Below are 23,558 nucleotides of genomic sequence, written 5' to 3'. Positions count from 1 at the left end.
TAATAAATAATATTTACATAAATAAATAATTAAAAAAAAAAAAAAAACATACTTTTAAAAAATTATTATTTATTATTTATTTTTTTTATGTAAATATTATAATTGTTATTTACTTTTTCAATTAGTTCTTTTGCAAGTTTAGGGTTTGAACCAGGTCCAACTAATCTATATATTGCAGGTGTAAAATGACCATTCCAAATGAGATCATATAATATTGGATCTGTTATTTTTAATTTATCAAAATCAGGTAAAACACCAATTTCTAATGCAACCAAATCACAATAAGTTGTTGACCCAGCAATTAAATATTGTGGAGCATTATCAAGATTAATTTTAAAATTTCTATCTTTTATACCATTTTTATATTGATAATAATTTGGATATGGATGATTACCAGTAAAAACCAAACACATCCATCTTGTAATTAACTCCATTTCACAAAAGAATAAACCTCTAAAAAAAGATGCAAAACCAATATTTTTCAAATCTTTTGCAAATAGATTTCTGTATAGTAATATTGGTCTTTTCGTATCTTCTGGTTTATAATCCAGAGCGTCTAGTACACTTTTTTCAAAAAATGATAAATCAGTTTTATATCCATTACAAATTATAATCTCATCAATATCCTCCACTGTATGACTATCACCTTTACAATTTGAAAAAGTTACACTCTTTCCACACGACGAGGATATTGTAAATTGGTCACCACAAAATACTGATATTGAGCCATTTTCAAATTGAGTAACATACTCTGATGATATTACTAAACCCATAGATTTGTATCCTGGTGCAATTGCAATCTTTGAATTTGGATATCTATCTGAATCTTGTTTAGGGCAATACAATTTATTCATTTTATTTTTTTGTTTTAAAAACTCTTCCCTTGGTAAATCTTGTCTTTCATATGCCTCCTTTCTCTGATAAATTACACAATCCAATGGTGCAATTTGATTTTTTCTATATGGTAAATGTTTATTATAAACATGATGTACTTCATGACCAACATGATAGCATCTTGAAGTTACCTTGGAAACTTCTGAAGTAATTTCACATGCTGACATTGATGAACCTAATACAACTATTGATTTTCCAGATCTATCATTATTATTTTTATAATCTTGTGAATGTATAATTTTACCTGTGAATTGTTTTAATTCATTTTCATATAATCCACATTCTTGTGGTTCTGAAAATACACCAGTACAAACAATTAAAAAATCAAAAATTTCACTTGTAAAATCATCATCACCTTCATTATTATTATTATTATTATTATTATTATTATTATTATTATTATTATTATTATTATTTGTTGATTTATATGTTACATTTAATTTAAAATTATCATTTGTTTTAAAAACCTTTTCTACTTTTATAACTTTTGAATTAAATTTTACAAATTTCTTTAAATTGAAATGATCAACATATTTATTTAAATATTTATAAATTGAAGAATGGTGAGGATACATATTATTTTCATCATTATTATATGGTTCATCATTTATTTCTTCATTTAAAAAATCAGAAAAACTCATTGTATATCTTGAAACATTTGTTGTTAAATTATCCCAAACCTTTCCATTTGATTTACTCCATACTCCACCTAAATCTGACGACATTTCAAAAACTGTTGGGTTTAATCCATTTTCAATTGCTGACTTTGTAGAACAAATTCCTGCAGGTCCAAATCCAATTATAGCAACTTTTTTAAAATTATTTTTATTTTTATTATCATTATTTGTTATCATTGTAAATAGTTAGAAATAAAATAAAAAAGGGGTTTAAAGAGAAATAAAAATAAAAAATAACAAATAATATATTTTTTTTTTTTTTAAAAAAAAAAAAAGGGGGTCTAAAGAAAAATAAAAAAAAACAAAAAAAAACTAATTATTATAATTTTTTTTTCTGAAATGATTATTATTAATAAATTTAGATCGAGATTTAAGGTGGTTAATAAAAAAAGTTAAACACAAGAATTTAATTTCACCCACACCACTAGGAAATTATTACACTTAATAATTTAATTTCACCCAATATTAAAAAAAAATATTAATATATATATAAATATATATATAAATGTATATAATCATTATAATTTTTATTATCTTTTTTATTTTTTTAGCTTAATAAAAAAAAAAAAAAAAAAAAAAAAAAAAAAAAAAAAAAAAAATCAACCAAATTAAAAAAAAGAGACAATTTTGATGATTTAAATAGTTTAAAAAAATAATTTAATAAATTGGATAAATTACAGATACAAAAGTAATTAAAATATTAGGATAATTTATTTATTTATTTTTTTAATTTTTAAATTGTTGATAATTTTCATAATAATTATTTATTATTTCTTTTGCTAATGTTGGATTCGAACCAGGTCCAATTAAATTATATGATGCTTGACAAAAGAATCCATTCCATAATTTATTATATAATTCAGGATCATTGATTTTAATTGATTCAAAATCAGGTAAACAACCAATTTCTTTAGCTATTTTATCACAATGATAAACACAATCAATAATTGGGAATTGTGGACGAGGTCTGATTGATCTTAATTTTAAAAGATCATTTTTACCTTGACTTAATTTTTCATCATTTGGATATTCTAGTTTACCTGAAAATACTAAAGAAACCCAACGACAATATAATTCAACTTCAAAACGGAACACACCTTTTAAACAACCAATAAAAGCAATACTTTTAAATTTACTTGGAAATGTATGTTCATAAAGACACATTGGAACTAAGGAATCTGTAGGTTCATAACAAATATCTTCCAAAACATCGTTATCTAGGAATGAGAAATCAATTTGAAATCCACTACTTAATATAACAGTATCAATATTATCAACAGTATTAATTTCACCTTTATCATTTGAAAATGTTATTGAATTACCATTTACAGATTGGATTTTATAATTATCACCTGTAAATGTTTTAATTTTACCAGATTCGACATTTTCAATATAATTTCTTGAAAAAATTATACCAATTGGGGGTTGGTTTTCTGGTGTTGTTTTAATTGGTAATAATGAGTTTGGATACTTTTTGATATCTTGTTTTGGACAAATATCTAATAAAAACTTTTTTTTTGTTTCCCAAATTTCTTTAATTGATTTGTTATGATTAATTTGATAACTTAAATTTCTAACATGAAATATCATTTCCCATGGAACTTCTACTCCTTTTTCATTTGGTATAAATGAATTTATTGCATAATAATTTTCATGGCCAACTTGATAACATTTTGATGTAACAGTTGAAACTTCATTTGCAATTTCACAACCTGAAAAAGATGACCCCAAAACTACAACATTCTTTCCTTTTAACGGGTCTGGATTTCTATAATTTTCAGAATGGATAATATTACCTTTAAAATTTTTTAATTTCATTTGTAAATCTTTTGATACAAAACCTTTAGAGAATATTCCACTTGCCACAACAATAAAATCAAAAACTTCAGTTAATGTGGTTTTATCATTTTCAACCCATGTAACTTTCCATTTACAATTTGTAAAATCTTCTCTCGATCCTTTTAATTTTTTAACACTAATAATTGTAGAATTAAATCTAATAATTTTCATTAAATCAAAATGTTCAACATAACATTTAAAATATTCATATAATTCTTGATTAGTTGGAAAAACTTCACCTTTACTTGGAAATCTATCTTTAAATGGGAAATCTGAAAATGAAGCTTTTTGTTTAAAATAAAAAAAAAAAAAAAAAAAAAAAAATAATAATAATAATAATAATAATAATAATAATAATAATAATAATTAGAATAAAACAAAATATTATAAATAAAATTTTATATAATTACTTGAAAATTGGTTAAAGTTTGTTCTTAAATTATCCCAAGATTTTCTATATGTAGAATTTGACCAAACACCACCAAAATCATTTGATTTATCAAAAATTGTGGGAATTAAATATCCAATTTGGTTTATATATTTAGCAAAACATAATCCAGAAGGTCCCGCACCGATAATAGCAACTTTTTTATTTTTTATCATTTTATTTTAATTTAAAAAAAATATAGTTACCAATAATCGTACAAACTTTTTTCTTTTTATTATTTTTAATAAATTTGAAATATATACAAAAAATAAATAACAAATTAAAATGAAAAATTTTAAAATTCCCCAAAAAAAAATTAAATAAAAAAACAATAATCCTACCTTTTTTTAGGGTGTTCACCCCAAACTTTTTACAATAATAATAAAATTATTATTTCTATATTATTATTATTATTATTATTATTATTATTATTATTATTATTATTATTAATATTAATATTATTATTATTATTATTATTATTATTATTATTATTATTATTATTATTATTATTATTATTATTATTATTATTATTATTATAATTATTATTACTATTAATATTATTATTTTATTATTATTTTATTATTTTTTCTTTATTTTATACTTATTCTAATTTGAAAATTTATACTTTTTAACAATCTTTAATAATTTTTTGAAAAAACACAATTTTACACATATTTTTTTTTTATTTCATACAATTTAAAGAATGACATTATATTTTTTATTAATTATTACAATTCATCCCCTTCCAATTTTATTTTTCAAACTATTTTATTTCTTTTCTTATTTTATACTTTAATCTTAAAGATATTTTTTTTTTTTTTTTTTTTTTTTTTTTTTTTTTTTATTTTTATTTATTTAAAAAACTTATTTTATATTTTATTCTGTTAGAATCCAAGGATAATTTAAGAGTGGTGTTAATTTAAATAATAATTATATGTATTATTGTAACAGTTTTTAATATTTGTTATTTGTGTTTTAATTTTGTTTATTTGTAATTATTGTTCAAAATTATTGTTTTATAAATTTTATATAATTTATTTATTAAAATATTAATTATTTAAATTTTTTAATTCTGTGAAAAGAAAAATAATTTAATAAACAAATAATATTTAACTTATTAAATATTTATTAATTTAATTATTTTTAAATAAATGATGATAATTATAAGTAGAGAGTATTTTAAATTCATAGATAATTGGTATTTTATCACATATTGTTATTACAAATATATTATTATATATAAAAATTGAATTTATTTTTTTTTTTTGATAAATTATTTAATTTTTAAATTGTTGATAATTTTCATAATAATTATTTATTATTTCTTTTGCTAATGTTGGATTTGAACCAGGACCAATTAAATTATATGATGCTTGACAAAAGAATCCATTCCATAATTTATTATATAATTCAGGATCATTGATTTTAATTGATTCAAAATCAGGTAAACAACCAATTTCTTTAGCAATTTTATCACAATGATAAACACAATCAAGAATTGGGAATTGTGGACGAGGTCTGACTGATCTTAATTTTAAAATATCATTTTTACCTTGACTTAATTTTTCATCATTTGGATATTCTAGTTTACCTGAAAATACTAATGAAACCCAACGACAATACATTTCAATTTCTGTTAAGAATATTCCTTTAACACAACCAATAAAAGCAATACTTTTGAACTTACTTGGAAAAGTATGTTCATAAATACACATAGGCAAGAACTGATCTTTTGAATCATAACAAATATCTTCCAAAACATCATTTTCTAAAAATGGGAACTCTATTTGGTATCCACTACATACAATAATTGAATCAATTTTATCAACAGTATTAACCTCACCTTTATCATTTGAAAATGTTATTGAATTACCATCTACTGAGTGGATTTTATAATTATCACCTGTATATGTAATAATTTTACCAGATTCAACATTTTCATAATAATTTCTTGAAACTGTAAAACCAATTGGTGGTTGATTTTCAGGTGTTGTTTTAATTGGTATTTTAGAATTTGGATTTTTGGATAAATCTTGATTTGGGCAAATTTGTATTAACATTTTCTTTGAAACTTCCCATAACTCTTGATCAGTTTTATAATTATTATTTTTTTCATAAATTGATTTACGAGTGAAAAATAACATATCCCAAGGTATATGTTTACCATCTTCATTTGGTAAAAATGTATTTACTGCATAGAAATTTTCATGACCGATTTGAATACATTTTGAAACTTCTTTACATACATCATTTGCAATTTCACATGCTGAAAATGATGATCCGACAATAAGCACTTTCTTTCCTTTTAATAATTCAGGATTTCTATAATTTTCACTATGTATTATATCACCTTTAAATTGTTTCAATTTAATCTCTAAATCATTCTTTGTTGAACTTTTTGAGAATGCACCAGTACAAATAACAACATAATCAAATATTTCTGAATAAATTATTGATTGATTATTGTTATTATTATTATTAAATTCCCATACAACTTTCCATTTACAATTACTTTCATTTTCATCTACAACCACATTCTTTTCAATTTTAATAACATTTGAATTAAATTTTATATAATTTATTAATTCAAAATTTTCAACAAAACTTTTTAAATATTCATAAAATGTTTTATTTGATGGGAAAATTTCTTCTTTATTTGGGAATTGATTTTTAAATAGAAAATCTGAAAATGACACTAATAAAAAAAAAAAAAAAAAAAAAAGGATTAATAATTTATTAATTATAATTATAATAAGATAAAAAATTAAAAAAAAATTAATAAAACTTACTTGATAATTGATTTGTATTTAACTTCAAACTATCCCATGATTTTCTATTTGATGAATTTGACCAAGCACCTCCAATATCATTGGTTTTTTCAAAAATTGTTGGTTCTAAATCCCCAATTTGATTAATATATTTTGAAAAACATAATCCACTCAATCCTGCCCCAATAACTGCTACTTTTTTATTGCTTATCATTTTTAATAATTATGTATTATTTAAAGAAAAAAGAAAAAAAAAAAAAAAAATAATAATAATATTAAATTTAAAAAATAAAAAAATAAAAAACAACTAATTAGAATTAAAAATAAAAAAAAAATGTTTTTGTATTATTAAAATAAAAAATAAAATTATAATAAACAAAAAAAAAAAAAAAAAAAAAAAAAAAAAAAAAAAGTTTGACCAACCACACTTGCCACACTTAACACTTGGATGGTGTGGGTTAACAGTTTGAAAAAAAATTGAAATGATACAGTTTAGACAGACTGGCATTTGTTAAAATATTAAAATGATATCATATTTTTTTTTTTTTTTATTTATCTATTCAATTATTTATTTTATTTATTTATTTAATTTATTTATTTTTTTATCTTTTCTTTTTCTTTTTTTTTTTTTTCTTTTTTTTTTTTTTTATCAATTAGTTTTTTTAGTTGGAGTTCCTTTTCCTTTTCCTTTTCCTTTTTTTTTGTTTGGTGTATTTTGGCTACTACTACTACCACTATCATTATCTATATTATTATTATTATTATTTTCTTCCAATTGTTTTTCACTGTCACTATAATTTTCATTATTGGTTTCATTTTTTTGTTCTGTTACACTGAAATTTTTATCAATCTCTTCAATTGATGGTTGTTGATCCTGTAATGATTGTGATTGTTGTTGATTTGAACCTGTATTTTGACTATTGTTTCTGTCATCATTAGTTGTACTATTATTTACAGAATCCCTTTGATTGAATGTTTTACAAACTCTACAACGAAATTCTTTTTTTAAAAAAAAAAAAAAAAAAAAAAAAAACAAATAAGTTTGGTTAGAAACAGTTTAGGTTTTAAAAAAAAAAAAAAAAAAAAAAAAAAAAAAAACCTACGAATATTTGACAATTCCTCTACAGGTACATAACCATTATGTGAATGACAATTACTACAAATTAAAGGTGATCCATGAGTAGGTCCATCTGAAATTAAATAATCTACTAATTTATCTAACCACCATTCTATTTGAAAAAAAAAAAAAAAATTAGTAAATTAATAAATAAATAAATAAATAAATAAATAATATTTGATTATTGTTGAATGAAAATTGACTTACTTGATTTTTGTTCATTTTGATATTGTTGTGGAGGTAATCTCTGTTGGTTACCAATATACTGAGATGATTGTTGTGGAGGTAATTGAATTGGTGGTGGTGGTTTGTTATTATTATTATTATTATTTATATTATATGGTTGGTTTAAAATTGGTTGCTGTTGTTGTGGTTGTGATTGTGATTGCTGTTGTTGTGATGGTACAATTTGTTGACTCAATCTTTGTTGTTGCTGTAAAAGTTGTAATTGTTGTGGAGATAATTGTTGTGGTTGAATCATTCTTTGTTGTTGTTGATTTTGTTGAGATGATATATTAAATGGTTGATTCCTATTTCTCATTGAATTACCTAAAGTATTATTATTATTATTATTATTATTATTATTATTATTATTATTATTATTATTATTATTATTATTATTATTATTCAAATTTGGTGGACCTAATGGTTTATTTGTTGGTGATGGTGGATTTTCTAAGAAAAAAAGTTAGAATTTCAGTTTAATAATTTATTTATTTTATATTTTATACTCACTCTTTTTTTTATTATTATTGATGATACTTTCATATCTATCTAATAATTTTTGAGTATTTTCGTAATCGGTTTCACGTTTTCTTTCATCCAATTTCTTTTGTAAACCAGTTTTTAAACTATCTAATCTGACTTCATTCTTTTTAATTAAATATTTATAAACGAAACCATATACTTTTGTTAAAATTAAAATACTGTTATAATAATAATAATAATAATAATAATAATAATAATAATAATAATAATAATAATAATAATAATAATAATAATAATAATAATAATAATAATAATAATAATAATAATAATAATAATAATAATAATATTGGGGATTAGTTTCATGTGGAAGAGGATTTGATTATAAAAGTATCAAATGAACTGTATTGTTTTCCATTTATATAAATGAGTTGTAACATTATTGTTTTCATTTATTATTATTATTATTCATTCTAATTTTAATTATAATACCTACAATATTGGGAATAAAACTAAATAAATACAACAAAACAGTTTCTCTGGTATTGATTCTAAAGAACGTGATTTGACATATGTAAATAAAATTATAAAAAATTCGATTGCAAAACTATAAAGTACAATTTTATGAAGAACCTTTTGATGAAATATTCTTGAATTTGATAATTTATCCTCTAAATTCAATATCTTTGTTTCCATATCTAAAAGTTGTTTTTCGAATCCATTCTATTTTTTTTATTTATTTAAAATATTAAAAAAGAAACAAAACAAAAAAAGATTAGTATTTTTTTTTTTTTTTATTTTTTATTTTTTTTTCTCTCTATTCTAAAATTTATTTGAAAATTACCTTTTTAGAAAAGAGATTACCCATTGTAAGATAAAATATGTGTTTTATTGATGATTATGATGAACTTTAGTGAAAAAAACTGTATGATGTTTGATTTTTTATTTTCTTTTTTTTTTTTTTTTTTTTTTGTTTACAATTATTTTATGTTAAAAAATAAATTTATATTAAATAAATATAAAATATAAAATATAAAAAAAAAAATTAGGTAACTATGTATAAAAAAACATTTGAAATTATTATTGTTATTTAATATTTTTAAAGAGGAGATTAATGAATTAATGTTGGTATAGTATTCCAATACTACCTATTTCTTTCTCTCTCTTTCTTTCTCTTTTTCTCTCTTTATCTTAGATTATGAAAAGGGGTAATTTAAATTTTAAATAAAATGTACAAATATAAATTAAAAATTTAAAAAATTTTTTTTTTTTTTTTTTTTTTATTTTTTTTTTTTTTATTTTTTTTTTTTTGAACTTGGGGAAACAAGAGCGTGCGTGTATTTTTTTTTTTTTGAAAAATTAAAAAATGTGAAAAAAACAAAACCATATTTTCCTTTTTTATTCTTTTTTTTAAATATTTAGAGAATATCAATTTTGGTTATATTAAAATAAATTCAAAAATATCCATTCCAAGGCAATGAGTGAAAAAAAATTTAAATTGATTTATTTATTTTTTTTTATTTTTTTTTAACACTTTTTTTATTTATTTATTTATTTTTTTTTTTTTTAACAATTAAAACCATTAACTTTGAGTGCATCAGATAATGAACTAATTAATAATTTAATATTACCTGGATTAGCATTTTGACCCATCAAACCAATACGCCAAACTTTTCCAGCAAAAGCACCAATACCACCAGCAATTTCAATATTGAAATTATCCAAAAGATATTTCATGACCATTTTACCATCGACACCATCTGGGATGTTAACAGTGGTTAAACTGAAAAGACGACCACCTTTTTCTGGTGCTTCATTTAATTGTGGAACAAATGGTTTCAAACCTAAGCTTTCCAAACCGGCATACAACAATATGGCAGCGTCTTGATGACGTTTCCATACATTGTCAAGACCCTCCTCCACCAATAAAACCAATGCCTCTCTCAACGAGTACAATAAATTTGCAGGAGTTGTGTGATGGTATCTTTTGGGTATTGTTGATTTCTCCTCTTTGGCGATTGTGCCATCTGCTAAATTGAATTCTGGACACCAATAACCACCCAATAAATTGCAATCCAAATACCAGTTGGCAACGGGTGTTTTTCTAGTGGCAATCTTGTGACAAGCTGCATTACTGAATGTAAGTGGTGAAATGCCTGGTGGACCACTCAAGCATTTTTGAGTGCCGGTATAACATGCGTCGATTTTCCAATCATCGACAAACACTGGCACACCGCCCAATGCAGCCACACAATCAACCATCAATAAACAGTTATATTTCTTACATAATTCACCAACACCTTCCATTTGTTGTTTAACACCAGTACTTGTCTCACCAAATACTAATGTCAACAATGATGGTTTATGTTGAACCAATGCTGATTCAATCTCTTCCAATGCAAACCATTGTCCCCATTGTTTATCAACTTTTAAAATATTACCACCATATCTTACTGCCATTTGATAAATTCTATCTGAAAAGAATCCTGATACTAAACAAACAACTTTATCACCTGGTTCAATTAAATTTGAAACACAAGTTTCCATTGCAGCTCTAAAAAAAAAAAAAAATAATAATTAAAAATTTTATCCATTTTTGGTTTTTTTTTTTTTTTTTCCTCATAAAAAATAAATAAATACATACGTTCCAGCACCAGAAATTGGAATTGTAAAATGATTATCAGTTTGGAATAAGTATCTCATTAATTCCATTGTTTCATCCATAACTTTATAATAACTAGCATCAGTATAACCAACCATACTTGAAATTAATTGTTGATTAACTCTTGGATGTAAATTCGATGGTCCTGGTCCTAATAATAATCTTACTGGTAATTGTAAATTGGATGTTTTTAATTTATGTTTATCAGAGTAACCCATTTTTTTTTTTTTTTTTAGATTTTTTTAAAAAAAATAAATTTTTATTTTTAGATTAAAGTATTTAATATTTAATTAATTTGTATTATTAAACCTAATATAAACAGTGTTTTTTTTTTTTTTTATATATTTGGTAATTAAAAAAATAAAAATTAATAAAATTCAAAAATAAAAAAAAAAAATGAAATAAGATTTTTATGAGTGGGAAATTAAAAAAAAAAAATAAAAAAAAAAAAAAAATTAAAATTAAAAATTAATTAAAAATAAAAATAAAAAAAAAAAAAAAAAATGAAAATATTAATGCACATCACAAAAAAAGAAAAATTACTGTAATAATCTTATATTATCTTCAATAATATTATATTAAAAATAATTTGTATTCATAATTATTATTATTATTATTCAATACTATTTGAAATTATATTAAAATTATTTTAATATAATTTAAAAAAAAAAAAAAAAAAAAAAAGATTTATATTTATTTTTCACTTGGGAATTGTTTTGTGTAAGTAAAATAAATTACCATCAAAAAAAAAAAAAAAATTTTCTATTTTTATTTTTATTTTTTCATTTTTATTTATATTTTTTTATTTTTTATTTTTTTTATTGGTCTGATTTTTTTTTTATATTTTTTTTTTTTTTTTAACTACACCCCAAATGGGGTAGTTGAAAAATAAATAAAAAATAAAAATAAAAATATAAAAAAAATTAAAAATTTTAAATTTTTTTTTTTTTTTTTTTTTCAAAAAAAAATAAAAAAAATTTAATTTAATTTATATAAATCTCACATTACATTTTTTTTTTATTTATCATTTGTTATATAAAATACCACAAAAAGTAGTATTCAAATAATTAATTTATTTTAAACTTGTATTATTATTTTTATATTAGTTTTTTTTTTTTTTTTATTTTTATTTTTATTTTTTTTTTAATTTTTTTTTAACTCCGCCAATCATCATTATCATCATCATCACCATCACAATTATTATAATAAAAAATATTCATATATATATAAAAAAAAAAAAAAAACAATATTAATAATTTTAACTAATTAATTTATTATTATAAAAAGAAAATAAAAAAAAAAAAAATGACAGATACAGCAACATCAAAAGCAACAGTTGAAAGACCAAAATTACAATCAACTGGATCATTACATAGTTTATTTAAAAATGTTGATTTATTTTCAGAGAATGATGAAGAATTATATCCACCACTTCAACATGGTGCAAGATTTGCAGCACCAATTGAAGATAGTACATTATTAGCATTGGGTATGAAACCAGATGAACTTAAAGCATTCCAAAAACAAAGACATGCATACATTAACAAGGATCAAATTTACACTGATGAAATTAAAATTCCAAATAAAACTGAAATGGTAGATTATCATCAACTTCATTTAGTCTCACCAATTGACCAATCAAATGCTTCCAGATTATTAAATAAATTAGTTGTAATTAAATTAAATGGTGGTCTTGGTAATAGTATGGGTTGTAAAACTGCTAAAAGTACAATGGAAATAGCTCCAGGTGTTACTTTTTTAGATATGGCAGTTGCTCATATTGAAGTAAGTAGTAAAATTTTTTAAAATAATAATAATTATTATTAATAATATTTTCTTTTGGTATTAATTTATTTATTTTTTTATTTTCCACTTTTTTCCATTTTTTCCATTTTTAATTTTTTTTTTTTTTTTTTTTAATTTTTTTTTTTAATTTTTTTTTTTATATTAAAATTTTAATATAGCAAATTAATCAAGATTATAATGTTGATGTCCCATTGGTTATTATGAATTCTTATAAAACTCATAATGAAACTAATAAGGTTATTGAAAAGTATAAAACTCATAAAGTTAGTATTAAAACTTTCCAACAATCAATGTTCCCAAAGATGTATAAAGATACATTAAATTTAGTACCAAAACCAAATACACCAATGAATCCAAAGGAATGGTATCCACCAGGTTCAGGTGATATCTTTAGATCACTCCAAAGATCTGGTTTGATTGATGAATTTTTAGCTGCTGGTAAAGAATATATTTTCATTTCAAATGTTGAAAATTTAGGTTCAATAATTGATCTTCGTAAGTTGTTTTTTTAAAATTTGAAAAAAAAATAAATAAAAATAAAAATAACTAACACAAATAAAATAAATTATTATTTTTATTATTATTATAGAGGTATTAAATCATATTCATTTGCAAAAGATTGAATTTGGTTTAGAAGTTACAAATCGTATTAATACTGATTCAACTGGTGGTATTTTAATGTCATATAAAGATAAACTTCATCTTTTGGAATTATCTCAAGTTAAACCAGAGAAATTAAAGATCTTTAAAGATTTTAAACTTTGGAATACAAATAATATTTGGGTTAATTTGAAATCAGTTTCAAATTTAATTAAAGAAGATAAATTAGATTTAGATTGGATTGTTAATTATCCAGTAAGTAATTTTTTTTTTTTTTTTTTTTTTTTTTTTTTTTTTTTTTTTTTTTTTTTTTATATTATTTATTTATTAATTAATTAATAATTTTTTATTTATTTAAATTTTTAATTTTTAATTTTCCAAAGCTTGAAAATCATAAAGCAATGGTACAATTAGAAACACCAGCAGGTATGGGTATTCAAAATTTTAAGAATTCAGTTGCAATTTTTGTACCACGTGATAGATATCGTCCAATTAAATCAACAAGTCAATTATTGGTTGCACAATCAAATATTTTCCAATTTGATCATGGTCAAGTTAAATTAAATTCAAAGAGAGAAGGTCAAGATGTACCACTTGTTAAATTGGGTGAAGAATTTTCAACAGTTTCAGATTATGAAAAGAGATTTAAATCAATTCCAGATTTATTGGAATTGGATCATCTTACTGTTTCTGGTGATGTTTACTTTGGTTCAAGAATTACTCTTAAAGGTACAGTCATTATTGTAGCTAATCATGGTGAACGTGTTGATATTCCAGATGGTGTGGTTTTAGAAAATAAAGTACTTTCTGGCACTCTTAGAATTTTGGATCATTAAATTCTACTCAAAAAATTAATTGGTCAAAAAAAAAAAAAAAAAAAAAAAAAAAAAAAAAAAAAAAAATCATGATTTTTTTTTTTTATCCATCAAGTATTTTGTCCCACCAAATAAAAAAAAAAAAAAAAAAAAAAAAAAAAAAAAAAAAATTTTATTAATTTTATTTTATTTTATTAAATAAAAAATTAATTAATTAAATAAAAATAAAAAAAAAACAAAACTAAAAAAATGGATTGTTTCAAATCGTTAAGTAAAATTTCCAGTGGCTGAAAAAATAGGATTTTTTATTTTTTTTAATTTTTTTTTTTAAATTTGCAAAAAAAATTTTAAAAAAAAAAAAAAAAAAAAACTCAAAAAAAAAAAAAAAAAAAAAAAAAAAAACCTATTATTCATTTATTTTAAATATATAGTACATATATATATATAATTACATATGACCTTTTAGTTAAAGGTTTTTTTTTAAATTATTTTTTTTTTTTTTTTTTACAAAAATAAAACTTAATATTATAAAAAAAGATATTAATAATATTTATAATAACAATTGTATATTTATCATAATAAAAAAAAAAAAAAAAAAAAAAAAATCAAAAAAAAAAAAAAATAAAGAATTATCGATATCAATAATTATAAAATTTAAAATAACATGTATAATTCAATTGTAAAAGCAGTTAGAAAAACTATATCGGCAGATAAAAATAGATATGAAAATGAAGAGTATGATTTAGATTTAACATATATAACGGAACGTGTAATAGCAATGTCATTTCCTGCAGATGGTGTAGAAAGTGCATATAGAAATTCAATTTATGATGTTTCAAAATTATTAAATACATCACATAAAGATCATTATTTAATTTATAATCTTAGTGAAAGAAAATATGATTATAGTTTATTCAATGGAATGGTAATATATATTTTTTTTTAAAAAAAAAAAAAAAAAAAAAAAAAAAAAAAAAAAAAAAAAAAAAAAAATTATTAATAATAATAATAATTATATATATAAAGGTACTTGATTGGTGTGGATTTCCAGATCATCATGCACCACCATTAGGATTATTATTTAAAATTGTTATGACAATATATAGTTGGTTAGAAAAGGATCCAATGAATGTTGTTGTAGTACATTGTATGGCAGGTAAAGGAAGAACAGGTACAGTTATAAGTGCATTATTACAATATGGCGGATTGTTTGAAGGTGCATCAGATGCAATGAGATATTTCGCAGTAAAGAGATCAAATAATAATTATGGGATAACAGGACCATCACAAATTAGATATACACAATACTTTTCTGATATTTATTTCGGTGGTAAAGAGTTGAATCCAGGACCTGTATTTTTAAAATCAATATCTATGGTAACATTACCAAAGTTTTTTTTAGGACCATTGAAACAAGGTGTTTGTCCAGTATTAAACATTTATTCAGCAACTCAAAAGGGTGTTAGAATTTTCACCAGTGCACCTATCGAAGGTGATACAAAAGAAACTCGTACCTATCAATCGGGTAATGCTACGATTGTTTTCGAAGTACGTAAAATCGTTAGAGGTGATATTTTACTGGTTTTCTCTCATATCACTCCATTCTATAGGGTAGAACAGATTTGTCGTGCAAATTTTCATACTGGTATGTTTTCATTTCCAACTTTAATCTTAACAAAATCAGATTTAGATGGTGCAGATGGTGATAAAAGATTTAGTAGTGATTTTCATTTAAGATTAGATTTTCAAGAAGTTGTAAATCAAAATCAACAACAGCAACAACAATTATTAAATAGTAATAATGGTGATTTAACACCATATATTATTCCAGCAAATGCACAAACTTCAATTGAATATCAAAAAGAAATTAAAAAAGAAATTAAATGGATTAGACATGAAGCAATTGCAAAAAAGGATCATCGTAATGGTTCAATATTTTTCTTACCATCAAATAATTCAGAAAAGATAAAACAAGCAAAAGATACAGCATCGAAACAGGGTACATTTGGTGTACATAGTGGATATTTATTTAAGAAAGGTCATAATTTTAAGAGTTGGAGACGTAGATGGTTCGTTCTAAAGGATAATATTCTAAGTTACTATAAATCACCAAAAGATACCGCACCAGCTGGTATCATACCAATTAATGAAATTGTAAATATTGAAATAGAATGTGAAATCTCTCAAGCGGAAGGTTACGATTATTGCTTCCAAATTTCAACTAGTAAAGCAAACTATTTAATCTCTGCAGAGAATGAAAGGGATCTAGAGGATTGGACAGAGATATTAAGATCTGCAAAACGTATGGTACAATCAACAGGTCGTCTTTTCATTGAAATCTTGGAGGTTAAATATCAACCAAATATGATCTTAGCCGATCGTTCCTTCATAAACAATCCCCAGCCCAATGGTGTACTACCATTACCCATTAAAATGTTGGATATCAATGATCATCCAATCGATATTATCACTTATGTAACCGTTCATCTTGGCAAGAAAAGAGATACAACCTCTCATAAATCTGTACTCTATAATCCGGTATTCATGTATGCTGGTGATTTTCCAATCTATGATGATGAACCTTCTGATTTAGTCGTTTCACTTTGGGTTAGATCATCTGTTCAAAATATTAAAGATACTTTAGCTGCTGAGTTCATTTTGAAACATAATCAATTAACAAATAAATATAATACAGATTGGAGGGATTTCAATAGGATAAAATCAAATTTACTCTCCAAAATGTCTTTAAAAATTGGTATGGCTTATGGTAGTGAAGTTGATATACAATTATCAGAAATAGCGAAAGGTTCATCACAACAACAACAACAACAATCATCATCATCATTATCAGCCTCACCTTCAAGTTCACCCCATACAAGTACAAATTATTTAAATAACAAACCTCATGTCTCTTTTAATCATAGTATATATAATAATAGTAATATTTTAAGTGCAAATTCAAATTCAATTTCATTATCAAATTCTTTAAATTTTAATACCACCCCTTCCTCCTCCACTACAACCACAACCACTACTGCAACAAATTCAAATGTATCAACTTCATTACCTCAACCATCAACAATTTATTTAGCAAAATCTAGAGAAGAAAATAAAATTAATAATTTAAATAGTTCAAATAATTCAAATACTTCAGTTAATTCAAATTTATCAAGAGATCCATTAACTGGTTTACCAACAGTTAATAATAACAACGGTAAACAAAATGAATCTAATAAATTTGGATATAATCCTTATGACGAAGATGATGAAGATAAATTGATTGAAGCATTACAATCACAATTAAATGATACAGAAGATGACGAAGATTTACTACTATCAACTTTAAAGAATAAATTAGATGATTTTGATGATGAAGATGGAGGTGATGACTATAATAATAATAATTCTACTACAAGAGTTTTAGAGGACGACAATATATCAGAATTTGAAGAAATAAGGGACTCTCAAAATAGTAATTAACCTTTATATATATCGAACAAAAAAAAAAAAAAAAAACAAACAAACAAATAAGAAAAAACAATAAAAAATAAATTAAAAAAAATAAAATAGACATCAATAATTATTGATAGTTAATAATTCAAATTATTACACTAAAATTTCTTTCTTTTTTTTTTTTTTATTAATAATAATATATTATAATTTTCATTTTTTTATTTTTTTTTTTTTTGTGTATTTGTTTTTTTTTCTATTTTTTTTTTGTTTTTTTTTTTTTTTTTTTTTATTATTATTATTCCTTAGTAGTTATTGCTATTATTATTGTTGTTGTTGTTATTTTGAGAAGGATCAATTAAAACTATATATAAAAAGTTATCAGGATGCCCAAAATGCTCATAGAGCCAAACAGCAGAACTTTTAAGTGATGGTTGAATACCTTGAATTTTATACTCTGCATTTGTTGCTTTAATATATTGAAGAAGATTTGAAAATTCAGGTTCAGCTGATTCCACATTGGTTTGATTTAAAGAGTTTTCTATACTATTATCTACATTGTTATTATTATTATTATTATTGCTATTTGGTGAAAGTGGTGGTGAATTATTATTAATATTATTATTGTTATTATTATTATTATAATTTAAAAAGTTTGAAAAAGATTCATAAGGTATTCTTGAAAATAAATTCTCTAAAGTTAATTCAACCAAATTTTCATCAAATACTGGTATTAGTTCTTGAATTGGGGGTTTATAATTTATAATTAATCTAATTGGTATGTTTTTATATTCTTTATTACTATTTGGGATAAGTTTTTTATTTACTGACCAAAATTTATCATAATCATCTACATGTATATATATATCAAAATTAATAAATAAATTAATTAATTAATTAACTTTGATTGATTGATTGATGATAATCTACTAAAACATATTTATATTAAAATACATACGTGATTTTAAACCATCCCAAAGATCATTTGATTGATTTATATTTAAATTATTAATTTTAGTGATATCACCTTGTTTAATGAAGTTTGCTTCTTTTAATACATTTTTATAATAAGTTCTAACTGATTCTATATTTGGACAACGTAATAGTATTCTATCAGGGTATGATTGGAAATGAACAACTATATTCCAATAGGGTTGCTCCATTATTATATTATTATTATTATTATTGTTATTATTATTATTATTATTATTATTATTATTATTATTATTATTGTTATTGTTATTATTATTATTATTATTATTATTATTATTATTATTATTGTTATTATTATTATTATTATTATTATTATTACTATTGTTACAATTATTATTTCCAACTATGGTATCATATAATACACCTATAGGTAAATGCCACTTCAATGGTATGCCTCTATATTCTAACCACATTTCATCTAATAAAACTAATGTACTACTTGAAAAGTAATCCTTAACTAAACTCGTAATTAATGGAAAATAACTATTTCTTGGTGCCATTAGCTATAAATATTGATAATAATTTGTATATTATATAATTTTATTATTCATAGTTAAAGAGTAGTTTGTTTGTTAGCAATAAACTTTTTGAAAACTAATTTTGAAATAAAAAACAAAAAAAACATACAGTGTATGGTGATGGTGATAAATGAGATGTTAAATCATCAGGTGATAATGTGAAAACAATTGGAATTTTTCCTTCCCATATTGACCTTTTGATATCTTCGTCAAATGATGACATTTTATAGCTGTATTGTTTTAATTATATGTTTTAAAAATAAAAAGGATAAAAAAAAAAAAAAAAAAAAATTTAATTTAAAAAAAAAAAAAATTGAAAAAAAAAATAAAAAATAAAAAATAAAAAAAATTAATTTTTTTTTTTTTAGGTGAAAGTAAAGAAATGATATTGCCAATATCTTTTTTTTTTAGGATAAAATGAAAGAACAAAAAAAAAAAAAAAAAAAAAAAAAAAGAAACAACTTAAAATAATAAAAATTAATGAATAAATAAATAAATGAAAATAAGAAATTTACAAAACTTTTGAAAAAATAATTTTATTTTATTATATATATATATATATATATATTTACTAAATTATTTACCAATTAAAACTACAATCGGTACACCAATTAAAATGACTAATATAGTTGAAGGTACACCAAATTTTAAATATTCTAAAAAACCAATTTCATGATAAGATTTTGATTTTTCAGCTACAATTAAATTTGCAACACTACCAACTAAAGTTAGATTACCAGCGACAGTAGAAACAAAAGCCAATAGAATCCAAGTGAAATCAGGAGCTAAAGCTTCTAATAGTCTTGGTGATAGTGATAAAACCAAAGGTACATTTCCTAATATATTACAAAGTACTAATATTAATATAGAAAATATGAAAATCTTTAAAACATTCAAATGAGTTGAATCGATTGGTACGAATGGTTCTAAAATGGTCCAAGCTTCTTTTTCAAATTGTCTATCGAAACCTTCAACCAGTACAAACAAACCACTAAAAAATAAAAGTAATTCCCAATCAACACTATTGATAATATCAGTGATATCTTTTCTTTCACAAATCATTAATATTGAAACACCAAATAATACCGTGAAACCCATATGCATACCAATGAAAAATCCAATTAAAACTAGTGTTAATATTATTGCAACTCTAAATTTAAATATTAACTTTATAATATTAACTATAGTTTCAATTGATTTCTCTTTTGAATTAAAATAAATTTCAATAAAATTCTCTTTTTTCTTTTTATCTTTATTAATTATTGAACAATCACTTAAATCAATTGAATCCATTGATGATGCAACTAATAATATTGCATGTCCACCATTATTATTATTATTTTTATTTTCATTAAAACCATCATCATCATCATCATCATTATTGTGTTGTTCTTCTTCTACTTCTTTATTAATATTTTCCATTTCTTTTTCATTTTTTGATTGATTATTTGCACCATCATCATCATGATGATTATTATCAATCTCTTCTACTTTTGGATTTACAGTTTCAATTAATTGATTAAAATTTGAATTTAAATTTTTTAAATCTTTTTTAAAATAAAGTAAAAGTAATATTGTATTTAAACAAACACCAAGTATACTTGATACAATTGAAACTTTGAAAAAATTGAAAAAGTTTAAACCACCAGCTGTTGCAATGATCATATTTTGAGGATTTCCAACTGGTAATGCTGAACTACCAATATTTGCACTGGTTGCAATTGCCATTAAAAATGGGAAAAATGTTAAATTGGTTGATTTACATGCACTAATTACTATTGGTGTTAATGTGACACAAACAGTATCATTAGTTAGAATTGAACTCATAATTGATGAAATTAAACAAACTCTAACCATGAAAATTGATGTTGATTTACATTTCCATAATAGGATTTTTGAAGCCATACCCCAGATATTGGCTTGCTCCATATAATTACTTAACATCATCATTGACATTAATAAAATTATTGTATCCCAATTGATCACTGATCCAATCTCTTTTGGTTGAATAATTCCAAAATATACCATTAATGTCGCTCCAATTATTGATGATCCAGCTCTACCAATTGGTAAATGTTTGGTTACAATATTCTTTGAAGAGCATATAAATATTAATGATATAACAAATACAATACATGTAAAGTATGGTTTAATACTTGAATTAATTTCGAATACATTACTATTATTATTATTATTATTATTATTATTATTATTACTATTATTATTATTACTACTACTGCTGCTGCTACTACTATTAATATCAATCATTTAATTATATTTTAAATTAAAAAAAAAAAAAAAATAAAAAAAAATAATAAAAATTTTATTTATGACACGATTTGTGATTGGTTTTTTATTTTTTATTTTTTTTTTTTTAAAAAGAAACAAATCGGTTATTGTAAAAAAAAAAAAATAAAAAATGATTTTTTAAAATAGTCAATGTGGGTGTCGTTATTTTTTTTTTTTTTTTTTTATGGGTATTTTGTCAAAGAAAAAAAAAAAAAAACAATGGGCCTATTATCTTTTCTTTTTTTTTTTTTTATAATTATTTATTTTTTTTAATTATTTATTTTTTGAATTGTTTTTTTGATAGCTTTTTTTTAATTTTTATTTTTTTATTTTTTTATTTTTTTTTATTTTTTTATTTTTTTATTTTTTTTTTTGGGGGTTATTGTTTTAAAAATTATAATAATAATAAAAATAATAATAATTAGCACAATGTACAGCGATTTTGAAAATGATAAAATATTTTTTAAGTGTTGGAGGAATATTTTTATTTTAAAAACTATATTTTATCATTTGAAAATTTATAATAAAGTTCATTATTCTTTAATAGAAAGGGAAAAACCATTTTGTTTTGATATTGAATCATTATCAAGATTCAAATATCGAAATTATTTAAATGAAATTATAATTGGACCTTCTCGTTTTCAACAATATATAAATAAAAAATTATTTTATCATAAAAAATATTGTTATAAATATAATTCAGATAATTATTATGATAGCGATAATGAAGATTGTTATTACTATTTTGCAATTAAAGATGATTCAGATGATTCAGATGAGAATTATATCCATTTTATTAATAACAACAATAATAATAAATATGAAATAAATAAAAAACAATTAATTTCAAGTGGAACTCACCAATTTATGACAAATAAAAAAAGGAAAATTAAATTAGAAGAAGATGACAATAATAATAATAATAATAATAATAAAGGAGAAGAAGTGGAAAATAGTAATGGATTTATCTGTAATTGTTTTTCATTTTTAAAAAATGATAGTAATAATAAAAATAAAGAAAATTATTTAATAACAAAAGGATTAATTCCAAATTGTTGCAATGATTTATATTTAGAAATTTCAAATAAAATAATTGAACCTGGTATAATTCCAAATTCAGTAAAAGATTTAATAATAAATGGATGGATTAATAATGAAAATTATAATAATAATAATAATAATAATTTTAATAATTTTAATAATTTTAATAATTTTAATAATAATAATAATAATAATAATAATAATAATAATAATAATAATAATAATAATAATATAAATAATTTAATTGAAGGATCAATTCCTTTTTCAGTAGAATCAATAGAATTTGAAAGAAATTTTAATAAATATTTTAAAAAAAATATATTACCAAATAATATTAAATATTTAGAATTTAGTTGGGATTTTAATAAAGAGATTTCAATTGATGTATTACCAAAATCATTAGAATATTTAAAATTTGGTTATAATTTTAATAAACCAATAAAACATGAAATTTTTAACGGTATAAATAATTTAATTTATTTATCATTTGGACATTGTTTCAACCAAATCGTTGAGGAAGAAATTAATATTAATCAACAACAACAACAACAACAACAACAACAACAACAACAACAACAATTATTATTACTACCAAATTCGATAAAGTATTTAATTTTTGGTAATAATTTTAATTGTAAAATTAATTCATTACCATTAAATTTAGAACAATTAGAATTTGGATGGGAATTCAATCAACCTATTGATTTTGAATTACCAAAAAATATTAAAACCATTGTTTTTGGTGGTTGTTTTAAAGGATTTTTATCAAATTCAATTTTTAAAAATTCACTTTCATTAGAGTCAATAGAATTTGGTAGGAATTATAACCAACCAACTAATGAAATTCCAAAAAATATAAAATTAAATAAAAAAATTTTAAAATAAATAAATTAATAGTTTAAAACTACATTTAAATTTTAGTAATTTTATAATTATTGTTTTTATTTTATTTTATTT

The 23,558-nt window shown here is 21.3% G+C and overlaps 11 protein-coding genes across 11 annotated transcripts; 3 read left to right on the top strand and 8 right to left on the bottom strand.

Annotated features, from left to right (window-relative positions):
• Positions 1–65: 65 nt before the first annotated feature.
• DDB_G0289929 (hypothetical protein) lies at positions 66–1,748 on the bottom strand (the record flags this gene model as incomplete). The annotated part of the gene is made up of 1 exon (XM_630896.1): positions 66–1,748. The coding sequence occupies one exon, from the start codon at positions 1,746–1,748 to the stop codon at positions 66–68; it is 1,683 nt and encodes a 560-aa protein (XP_635988.1).
• A 549-nt stretch (positions 1,749–2,297) lies between these two features.
• Positions 2,298–4,013, bottom strand: DDB_G0289927 (hypothetical protein; the record flags this gene model as incomplete). The annotated part of the gene is made up of 2 exons (XM_630895.1): positions 2,298–3,694; positions 3,821–4,013. 2 exons carry the CDS (start codon positions 4,011–4,013, stop codon positions 2,298–2,300), a joined length of 1,590 nt encoding a protein of 529 aa, XP_635987.1.
• A 194-nt stretch (positions 4,014–4,207) lies between these two features.
• DDB_G0289981 (hypothetical protein) lies at positions 4,208–4,547 on the bottom strand (the record flags this gene model as incomplete). Its single annotated transcript, XM_630894.1, has 2 exons — positions 4,208–4,385; positions 4,507–4,547. 2 exons carry the CDS (start codon positions 4,545–4,547, stop codon positions 4,208–4,210), a joined length of 219 nt encoding a protein of 72 aa, XP_635986.1.
• Positions 4,548–5,114: 567 nt separating this feature from the next.
• DDB_G0289925 (flavin-containing monooxygenase) lies at positions 5,115–6,819 on the bottom strand (the record flags this gene model as incomplete). The annotated part of the gene is made up of 2 exons (XM_630893.1): positions 5,115–6,532; positions 6,627–6,819. The coding sequence occupies 2 exons, from the start codon at positions 6,817–6,819 to the stop codon at positions 5,115–5,117; spliced, it is 1,611 nt and encodes a 536-aa protein (XP_635985.1).
• Positions 6,820–7,254: 435 nt separating this feature from the next.
• On the bottom strand, positions 7,255–9,295 carry DDB_G0289961 (transmembrane protein; the record flags this gene model as incomplete). Its single annotated transcript, XM_630892.1, has 6 exons — positions 7,255–7,604; positions 7,709–7,834; positions 7,930–8,397; positions 8,485–8,648; positions 8,924–9,150; positions 9,272–9,295. 6 exons carry the CDS (start codon positions 9,293–9,295, stop codon positions 7,255–7,257), a joined length of 1,359 nt encoding a protein of 452 aa, XP_635984.1.
• Positions 9,296–9,993: 698 nt separating this feature from the next.
• On the bottom strand, positions 9,994–11,307 carry agxt (serine-pyruvate transaminase; the record flags this gene model as incomplete). Its single annotated transcript, XM_630891.1, has 2 exons — positions 9,994–10,981; positions 11,072–11,307. The coding sequence occupies 2 exons, from the start codon at positions 11,305–11,307 to the stop codon at positions 9,994–9,996; spliced, it is 1,224 nt and encodes a 407-aa protein (XP_635983.1).
• A 1,087-nt stretch (positions 11,308–12,394) lies between these two features.
• On the top strand, positions 12,395–14,331 carry uppA (UDP-glucose pyrophosphorylase; the record flags this gene model as incomplete). The annotated part of the gene is made up of 4 exons (XM_630890.1): positions 12,395–12,874; positions 13,054–13,390; positions 13,485–13,750; positions 13,879–14,331. 4 exons carry the CDS (start codon positions 12,395–12,397, stop codon positions 14,329–14,331), a joined length of 1,536 nt encoding a protein of 511 aa, XP_635982.1.
• A 643-nt stretch (positions 14,332–14,974) lies between these two features.
• On the top strand, positions 14,975–17,790 carry DDB_G0289979 (C2 calcium/lipid-binding region-containing protein; the record flags this gene model as incomplete). Its single annotated transcript, XM_630889.1, has 2 exons — positions 14,975–15,235; positions 15,337–17,790. The coding sequence occupies 2 exons, from the start codon at positions 14,975–14,977 to the stop codon at positions 17,788–17,790; spliced, it is 2,715 nt and encodes a 904-aa protein (XP_635981.1).
• A 275-nt stretch (positions 17,791–18,065) lies between these two features.
• Positions 18,066–19,494, bottom strand: atg5 (autophagy protein 5; the record flags this gene model as incomplete). Its single annotated transcript, XM_630888.1, has 3 exons — positions 18,066–18,610; positions 18,719–19,256; positions 19,381–19,494. 3 exons carry the CDS (start codon positions 19,492–19,494, stop codon positions 18,066–18,068), a joined length of 1,197 nt encoding a protein of 398 aa, XP_635980.1.
• A 353-nt stretch (positions 19,495–19,847) lies between these two features.
• Positions 19,848–21,539, bottom strand: arsB (arsenite transport subunit B; the record flags this gene model as incomplete). The annotated part of the gene is made up of 1 exon (XM_630887.1): positions 19,848–21,539. The coding sequence occupies one exon, from the start codon at positions 21,537–21,539 to the stop codon at positions 19,848–19,850; it is 1,692 nt and encodes a 563-aa protein (XP_635979.1).
• Positions 21,540–21,989: 450 nt separating this feature from the next.
• Positions 21,990–23,486, top strand: DDB_G0289977 (hypothetical protein; the record flags this gene model as incomplete). The annotated part of the gene is made up of 2 exons (XM_630886.1): positions 21,990–23,220; positions 23,266–23,486. 2 exons carry the CDS (start codon positions 21,990–21,992, stop codon positions 23,484–23,486), a joined length of 1,452 nt encoding a protein of 483 aa, XP_635978.1.
• Between the last annotated feature and the right edge of the window lie 72 nt (positions 23,487–23,558).

This window comes from Dictyostelium discoideum, assembly GCF_000004695.1.
Source record: "Dictyostelium discoideum AX4 chromosome 5 chromosome, whole genome shotgun sequence".
In the NCBI taxonomy this organism is placed as follows: Eukaryota; Evosea; class Eumycetozoa; order Dictyosteliales; family Dictyosteliaceae; genus Dictyostelium; species Dictyostelium discoideum.
Note: the sequence above shows the minus strand (reverse complement) of the source record. Positions and strands in the feature narration are given on the sequence as shown.